At 50.9% G+C, this 9,301-nt stretch overlaps 1 protein-coding gene across 1 annotated transcript in view; it reads left to right on the top strand.

Moving 5' to 3' along the window:
- Positions 1-3,391: 3,391 nt before the first annotated feature.
- Positions 3,392-9,301, top strand: part of chd1l (chromodomain helicase DNA binding protein 1 like) — a 64,471-nt gene continuing 58,561 nt past the window's right edge. The window contains exons 1-3 of the mRNA XM_033032614.1: positions 3,392-3,585; positions 6,893-7,005; positions 8,856-8,962. Coding sequence (XP_032888505.1) covers positions 3,486-3,585; positions 6,893-7,005; positions 8,856-8,962 — 320 coding nt within the window. The 5' untranslated portion in view covers positions 3,392-3,485. The remainder of the gene's footprint in view (positions 3,586-6,892; positions 7,006-8,855; positions 8,963-9,301) is intronic.

Below are 9,301 nucleotides of genomic sequence, written 5' to 3'. Positions count from 1 at the left end.
GTTCCTCCGGATGCCATTCGGAATCAACTCTGCCAGCGAGGTGTTCCAGCGGACAATGGAGCAGCTGTTTGCCGGTCTACCGTGTGCCATCATCGTTGACGACATCCTGGTCTACGGTAAGGATGTCGCCGAGCACGACTTCAACCTCCGCCAAGTCCTAGACCGGGCCCGGAAGATCAACTTGAAACTAAACCCCAAGAAGTGCCGATTCCGCGTCCCGGAGGTCACATATGTTGGACATGTATTCACAGCCACGGGGCTGAAACCCGACCTGCAGAAAACGGCTGCCATCTCCGGGATGTCATCACCCACTGATGTGCCCAGCCTGCAACGTTTCCTGGGCATGGTTAATTACCTGGGGAAGTTCATCCCCGACCTCAGCGAGCTGAGTGCACCCCTGAGGGATTTGACAAAGAAGGACACGGCCTGGGCTTGGTTCCCTCAACACCAAAAAGCTTTCGACATCCTTAAATCCAGGCTGATCAGTACCTCCACACTCAAATTTTTTGACCTGCAGCTTCCCATTATCATCACCTGCGACGCCTCTCAGTTCGGGCTCGGTGCCGCTTGTCTACAGCTCCATGATGGCTTGCAGCTGCCTGTTTCCTATGCGTCCCGTACCATGACCCCTGCCGAACAGCGCTATGCTCAGATCGAAAAGGAGTTGCTGGCTGTGGTGTTTGCCTGCTCAAAGTTTAAGGACTACATTCTTGGCAACACTTTCACCGTCGAAACCGACCACCAGCCGCTTGTCACCATCCTTAACAAGCCGATCCATGTTGCCTCATCTCGACTGCAGCGCATGATGCTGCAACTCCAGCGTTTCACTTTCGAGATCGTCTATCGTAAGGGCAAAGACATGTTCGTGGCCGACACGCTTTCCCGCGCCCCGCTAACGTCCACCGATCGCCACCCCTATGAAATGTCTGACCTGATGGTGCTCAATGTAAATATTGTCCCTTCGCAGCAGATGAAGTCCCTGGTCCAGCACACTGCCGATGATCCTGCCCTGCAACAGCTTGCTGCCATCATCCAGCAGGGCTGGCCAGACCGTCGTTCCGCTTTGCCGGCTGGTGCCGGGCCCTACTTCCTGGTCCGTGATGAGCTCGTGCTGCACGACGGCGTGGTCGTGAAGGGACACAAGGTTGTTGTGCCTGCTGCGCTGCACGACCACTATTTTCAGGCCGCTCACCGCGGTCATCCTGGGGCCGAGGCCACGTTGTCTCATGCCCAGAGCCAGTTCTACTGACCTGGTATGGCTCAATACATCCGGGAGAGGGTCTCCTCGTGTTCCACCTGCAACAGTCTCGCCCCCCACCAACAGCGACAGCCGCTTCTGCAGCAGCCTGCCCCCGAACTGCCCTGGATGGCGGTTGCCACTGACATTTTCGAGTGGCGAGGCAAACACTTCCTGGTCCTTGTCGACTCTTACTCCAACTGGTTCGAGGTTGACCAGCTGCACTCCCTCACCTCTTCTGCCGTTGTCGATAAGCTGCGCCGCCACTTCTCTACCTTCGGCTCCCCGGCCAGCCTGCAGTCGGACAACGGCAGCCAGTTCACGAGCTCCGAGTTTCGGGCTTTCGCGGCCAGCTGGAACTTCCGCCACTTCACCAGCAGCCCTGAGTACCCGCAAAGCAACGGTCTGGCCGAGCGCGCCGTCCACAGTGCAAAGAACTTGCTGGAACAGTGTCGCTTGTCTCACTCCGATTTTTATCTAGCCCTCCTTAACCTTCGCAACATCTCCCGCGACCCTGCCATGGGCTCCCCTGCTCAGCGGCTCATGTCTCGCACCACCAGACCCCCAATCCCGGTGGCCCAGCGCTCCCTCATGCCCTCCGTCCTCAAGCCCGCTGCTGTCCAGGAGCGCATTGCCCTCAAGCACGATGTCCAGAAGCGCTCCCATGATAAGTCCTGCCGCCCCCTTCCGCGCCTTTTCCCCGGTCAGGTCGTCCGCATGCAATCCCCCTCCGGTCACTCCAGGCTAGCCACCATCATCGGCTCTGCTGGTTCGCCTAGGTCCTATCTTGTCGACCATGCGGGAACCGTCTACCGCCGGTCCCGCCAACACCTGCGGCTCGTCAACGAGCCTCCACCACCGCCCGCGGACCCTTTTGCTCCCCCGCTGCAGTCTCGGCCTCCGGCCGCTGCTCCGCCCGCCGCTCCTCGCATGCCTCGGTCTCTGCCCTCTCAGCTCTATCAGTCCGTTCCTCCCCCGGCTCTTCCTCCCTCGCCTGCCCGCGCGCTGCCCGCTGCTGTGCCCGCATCCCCTCCTTCATCTCCGTCTCCTCCATCCCCTCCCAGCTCCCCCGTTCCGGCTCGGCCGTCTGCACCTGTTCCACTTCTTCCTGCAGGGAGGGAAGATGGCGAGATGCGAACCCGGTCGGGACGTGTCGTCAAGCCGCCTGTCCGCTATGGTGACTTTGCTTAACCGTTTATAGCGCATGAGACGTGGTCGCCCTGTCACTATTTTGTTTGCCTTTCGTTTCTAAGGGGAAGGATGTAGATGACATGTGCATGTACCTTTAATATAGTTACCTCATCACTACTAACCACTCCCCATATCACAAGTATAATTACAACCTCCCCACCCACGGATCGCTCTCTAGTTTCCGTGACAGACCACGTACAGCTAGTGCTTTCTGTAATGTTACAGTATGAATAAAAGAAGTAAAGCTACAGTGTGTTGATGACACTTCTTTACAATTAGGGTGCAGTTGTACTTTCAAATTAAACTTAAAATTAAGTGGACACATTTAGGTGAATTTAGAATTAAATATGATCTATTGCAAAATATTTTTTTCAATAAAATATCTTCACTGAAATTCTAACACTATTAATAAATGTCAAGATTAGGGTGTAGTTGTACTTTCAAATTAAACTTAAAAATTAAGTTGACACATTTAAGTGAATTTAGAATGAAATATGATCTATTGCAAAATATTTATTTAAATACAATATCTTCACTGAAATTCTAACACTATTAATAAATGTCAAGATTAGGGTGTAGTTTATAAACGTTCCAAAATAAATTTGATGAGAATATTTCTTGCAATAGCACCCAAACCAAATCTTCATATAAACATTTCAAAATAAATTGGATGAGAATAGTTCTTGGAAAAGACCCAAACCAAATCGTCATATAAACGTTTCAAATATATATTAGATGATAAAAGTCCACGCAACAATAGTCCATGCTAAATCTTTAATGTTGAGAAGGGGTAGGCAAGGACACACACTCCCCCACCAACTCTCCCTCTGAAGTTTCGCTTTCATTGCAAGTTACTGATCCCAGCACCGACCGGGAGCGGGCGCAGGAGGGCGCTGGCGCCGGTGCCTCGGCCTTGGGGCTCCATTCACCGCCCGGCACCGGGAGCCCGGGCGCCGCTCTTGCCTCCGCCACAGCTCGACAGTCTTGGAGGACTGGTTGACGAGACGGTTCTGGGTTCGGTTCCCACCACCGCTCCCGCTCCTCGTCAGCGCTAAGCATGTCCCACTTTCTGCACCGCCTTCGCCAAATGTCCGGCCCGCAGGTGGGAGAGAGTGAGCGGTTTGTGGAGCAGGATGTTAGGAGCTGGGGTTTGACAGGTTGGTGCTTCTTCACCGGCGAGTGAGAGAGGATTGGGTCAGGGATTCTCCGCATCGACCTCCCCTCCACCGGACCCTAACACTCCCCACCACAACCTCGGACTGATCCCCCTTCCCCACGCCAGCCCAGAATGATTCCCCTGACCCCAGCCCAGACTGACCCCTCCCCACAGCCTAGACTGACCTCCCCCACAGCCCAGACTGTCCCCCACAGCCCAGACTGACCCCTCCCCCACCACAGCCCAGACTGACCCCCTCCCCACACAGCCCAGACTGACCCCCCCCCACCACAGCCCAGAATGATCCCCCCCACAGCCCAGACTGACCCCTCCCCACAGCCCAGACTGTCCCCTCCCCCACCACAGCCCAGACTGACCCCCTCCCCCCCACACCCCAGACTGACCCCCCCCACAGCCCAGACTGACCCCTCCCCCACAGCCCAGACTGCCCCCCCCCCACCACAGCCCAGAATGATCCCCCCCCACAGCCCAGACTGACCCCTCCCCACAGCCTAGACTGACCCCCCCAGAGCCCAGACTGACCCCCCCCCCACAGCCCAGAAAGATTCCCCTGACACCCCCCCCCACAGCCCAGACTGACCCCCCCCCCCACAGCCCAGAATGATTCCCCTGACCCCAGCCCAGACTGACTCCCCCCACCACAGCCCAGACTGACCCCCCCCACAGCCTAGACTGACCCCCCCCACCACAGCCCAGACTGACCCCTCCCCACAGCCTAGACTGACCCCCCACAGCCTAGACTGACCCCCCCCCACAGTCCAGACTGACCCCCCCCACCACAGCCTAGACTGACCCCCCCACTGCCTAGACTGACCCCCCCCCCCACCACAGCCTAGACTGACCCCCCCCCCACAGCCCAGACTGACCCCCCCCACAGCCCAGACTGATTCCCCTGACCCCAGACCAGACTGATCCCCACCCTCACCCCCCACAGCCCAGACTGATTCCCCCCCACAGCCCAGACTGACCCCTCCACCACAGCCCAGACTGACCCCTCCCCACAGCCTAGACTGACCCCCCCCACAGCCTAGACTGACCTCCCCCACAGCCCAGACTGCCCCCCCCCACCACAGCCCAGAATGATCCCTCCCCACAGCCCAGACTGACCCCTCCCCACAGCCTAGACTGACCCCCCAGAGCCCAGACTGACCCCCCCCCACAGCCCAGAAAGATTCCCCTGACCCCCCCCCCCCCACAGCCCAGACTGACCCCCCCCCCCACAGCCCAGAATGATTCCCCTGACCCCAGCCCAGACTGACTCCCCCCACCACAGCCCAGACTGCCCCCCCCCCACAGCCTAGACTGACCCCCCCACAGCCCAGACTGACCCCCCCACAGCCCAGACTGACCCCCCCCACAGCCTAGACTGACCCCCCCCTCCACCACAGCCCAGACTGACCCCTCCCCACAGCCTAGACTGACCCCCCCACAGCCTAGACTGACCCCCCCCACAGCCCAGACTGACCCCCCCCACCACAGCCTAGACTGACCCCCCCACAGCCTAGACTGACCCCCCCCCACCACAGCCTAGACTGACCCCCCCACAGCCTAGACTGACCCCCCCCACAGCCCAGACTGACCCCCCCCACAGCCCAGACTGATTCCCCTGACCCCAGACCAGACTGATCCCCACCCTCACCCCCCACAGCCCAGACTGATTCCCCCCCACAGCCCAGACTGACCCCTCCCCACAGCCTAGACTGACACCCCCCCCCCCCCCCACAGCCCAGACTGACCCCCCCCACCCCCACAGCCCAGACTGATCCCATCCCCAGCCTAGACTCACCCCCCTCATCCAGACTAGCCCCCCCCTCATTCAAGCCCAGACAGATTCCCCCCTTCACCGGGATGGCACAACTACGTTGTACCTCAGCTGAAATTCATAAAGATCTTGTGCAAGTTGAACAATACTTCAATGCTCTCTTTATAATACTTCAAACTTTTCTACATTGCAATACCCCTGCGTGCCACTGGCTTTTACCATTACTCTATAATTAAGGACCCTAAAACCAGTTTACAGTTGAGATTTTTAAAGGAAGTAGCAGAGAATATCTTCTCTTGATCCAGGAACTCTCTTACACTTGATTACTTGTTTGCGTCATTCCATGTTTCAGTCAACAGTGACCGACAAAACACAAGGGATTATAGATCAATGAGGTTCATTGTTAGGAAATGGACAGAACTAGTTAAAGCAATTCTTATGCAACAAGAGATATAGAGTTGGGCTAATTGGCAAACTATGCATTGTGGTGATGTTCCACTGTATATGGGAGTCAATTATTCATTGTTTATTAATGTAATTGGGATTCATGTTAGTTCATAATCACATATGGATGATTGAATCAAAGTTTTTCACTGTATCGATATAACACAATAATAAACCAATATTAATACCAAATCCAGATGATATTACAATACACTCCAATAAAATCAGCATATATGGAAACACAATATCACTGAAAATATATTAATAGATTATGTGAATGGGTAAGAAGTGTGGAAAATGGATTCAATACAGGCAAATCAGAAGTGATTAAAAAGCAAAGAACAGAGTGCTTTCATAATAAACTGTAAGGATTTTGGAATCAATACATACATTTAAGTGTTTCAGCTGGTGGCTCTTGCACCTATAACGTTGTAGCTCGTGTTCCATTCCAGAGGCTCGAGCACAGATATCTTGCAGGCTCTCTTGAATTGAAGAAATGCTGCACAGTTGGAACTCCTATCTTTAGGATGGGATATTAAACTGAAGCCCCATCAGTTACCTTGGGGGTGGACCTAAAAGATACCATGGTGCTCACAAATGGTTATGGCGCAAAGATGAACAAATAGTGAATCTCAATGAGCCAAAGATATACACAAAAATGCTGGAGTAACTCAGCGGGACAGGTAGCATCTCTGGATAGAAGGAATGGGTGACGTTTCGGGTTGAGACCAGACTTCAATGAGCCGGCAGCTGATTACTGTCTTGTTGGTCAACTGCAATGTTGGCTGGTGAGGGCAAGTTGGGCCGATGAGCCTGTTTCCACACTGTATCACTCTGTGCCGCTATACAAGATCTTACAACGTCATTATATCTCCAGCTACAGCATATTTTCCCATTTCTCCAAACTTCAGGTACAATTGTGATCAGTATAACTTTAATATAGGGCTCTGTTACCAGTCAGAAAATTGACACAAAAACCTGGAGTAACTCAGCGGGACAGGCAGCACCTCTGGAGAGAAGGAATGGGTGAGGTTTCGAGTCGAGACCCTTCGTTGTTACCACTCATATGCTTTCTTTTTAGGTATAAATCTCCGTTCATATCAACTGAATGGCCTAAATTGGCTTGTTCATTGTCACACTGTTCAACATGGCAGCATCCTTGCAGATGAGATGGGTCTTGGTAAAACGTGTCAGGTAAGACAACCGGCACAAAACTTTTAATTCTACCGGTTTAAAGAAATAGTTAACATTGGTGTAGATCATTTTAAAAGTAATTCTGAACATTAGATAAAACAGGAGTAGTCACAGGTCATTCAGTTTCTTGGGCAGCCGTGACATTGTATGAGATCACGGTTGAGCTTAACACCATTCCCCTGCCTAGTGTAGTGCCAGGACTCAATTGGTGATGGATCCATGAGATAATTCACCAATGTAAAGATGGAGAATCCCAACAAGCCTGGTCTCTTCCAGTGAACTCCATGTAGAGATTAGCAGTAGAGCAACCTGATGGAAGGTGTACATCACACACTCTATACTTGGAAGTCTGGGATTGACCTTGGGACCAATGGTTAAATGCTGATGGTACTAATCAGAACCACTGTACTGAAAGTCCATGCGACCTGGATTAACAGTGATGACTGGCCAAACATGGTTCTTAACAATATGTGCAAAGTAATGTAGTTACAAGGATCTGCAGATGGTGGTTTATACCAAAGATAGACACAAAGTGCTGGAGTAACTCAGCCGGTCAGGCAGCATCTCTGGATAAAAAGGATGAGTAATATTTCAGATTGGGAGCCTTCTTCAGACGAAAAAGGGTCCCAATCCGAAATGTTGCTCATTCATTTTCTCCTGGGATGCTGCCTGACCCATAGAGTTACTCCAGCACTTTGTGTCTATCTTGTGCAAAATAATGTGGTTAAGTTACCAGAATTTTGAGACCTAGTCTGGTATTCGAGAGATACAAGTTTGGGTTCCATCATGGCAATGGGAAATTTAGGTCCAGGTAATTATATAATTTGGAAATGAAGAACTGATGTTGATGATGGGAACCACGTAATTAAACCGATCTATGCAGAAATCCATTTGCTTCATTAATATAATTCAAGGAAAGATATATTGTGTTTTTTTTGTTTGGTTGATCCGATATGTGACTCAGTTCCACCAATCTTCTTGATTCTAATCTTCCCTCGGAAATAGCCAAGCACAGCATTCAGTTCCGAGAGTAATTGGGAATTGATAATAAGTGCTCAACTTAGAAGGACAGCTGCATCCTGTGAATGAGCAAAATAACATTGTACATTTGAGCATTTCATAATACACTGTACTACAATAAAATAAACTGGATACTTAAGACAGAAAAGGAATATTGGTATTGACAACCAAAGGCTCTTATATTAGCATAAATGACCTTAAAGGTTTCATTTAAAGTGGATCTTAAACCAATGGAGTAAATTGTTGAGTAAATTAGTGAACTGCAGAGCATGGTGCTGTGACGGGTGACAAAGATGTCTGAGTGATATAGAACTGACACAGGCCAGTAAGTCTATACTGACCATCAAGTACCCATTCACACTTCTTCTCACACTCACATCACCTTTTCCTCAGATTCTACCTCCCACATAAACATTAGGCTCAATTAACATTAGCCATTTAACCTGCCAACCCGCATGTCTTTGTGATGTGGGACAAAATCAGGACACCCAGGGATGCCCATGCAATCAGGGCAAGAATATGCGAACTCCACACAGACAACAATAAATATTCAGGATTGATCCCAAGCTGCTGGAGCTGTGAGGCAGCAGGCATACGAGCTGTGCCACTATACTGCTGATGTGTTATAATCAAGATTGATTCATATGAATGGAGTGTAGTTGGACAAGTTGGACACTGCAAGCTAAGCCACAAAGCAGAGCATGGCCATGATGTGTTTAAGTGTGAGAATTAAACGTTAAATTGTTGGAGGAATTTTAAACCAGGAGTGATGGACAATTGGGATTTAGTGAAGACCTACGCAGTGACATTTCTGTTCTTGTTTTTTTCAGTCAATATCTTTTCTCCTCTATCTAACTGGAAGACAAAAGGAGAAAGGCCCTTTCCTGATCCTGTGTCCGTTGTCAGTACTAAGGAATTGGACAGAAGAGTTGGGAGGGTAAATTAAGTATTGCTCTTGTTTCCTGCATGCATTAAACATAACGGCTGCACTCTGGACATCCTTAACTGAAGCTTGTTTAGATTCTCTTACTTAGATTTAGATTTTTCCACTCCCTCCACTCAAGATATCATACACCATATCATGAGAAAATATATAAAGGTAACTTCTTTATTAATACAGCTCTTGATTCTGAAAGCACCCTTTTAAAAAATAAATTTGTTTGATCTCACCGGGTAGCCGCTCTATCCCCCTCCCAGGTTGCACTAGCTTCTCATTTTCACCCTACAAACAGCTAAGAATGGCGTTTCCATTATCATCGTTACTTTTTGCATATCT

Source organism: Amblyraja radiata, chromosome 14, assembly GCF_010909765.2.
Source record: "Amblyraja radiata isolate CabotCenter1 chromosome 14, sAmbRad1.1.pri, whole genome shotgun sequence".
Classification (NCBI taxonomy): Eukaryota; Metazoa; Chordata; class Chondrichthyes; order Rajiformes; family Rajidae; genus Amblyraja; species Amblyraja radiata.
This window is presented reverse-complemented; position numbering and strand designations above follow the sequence as displayed.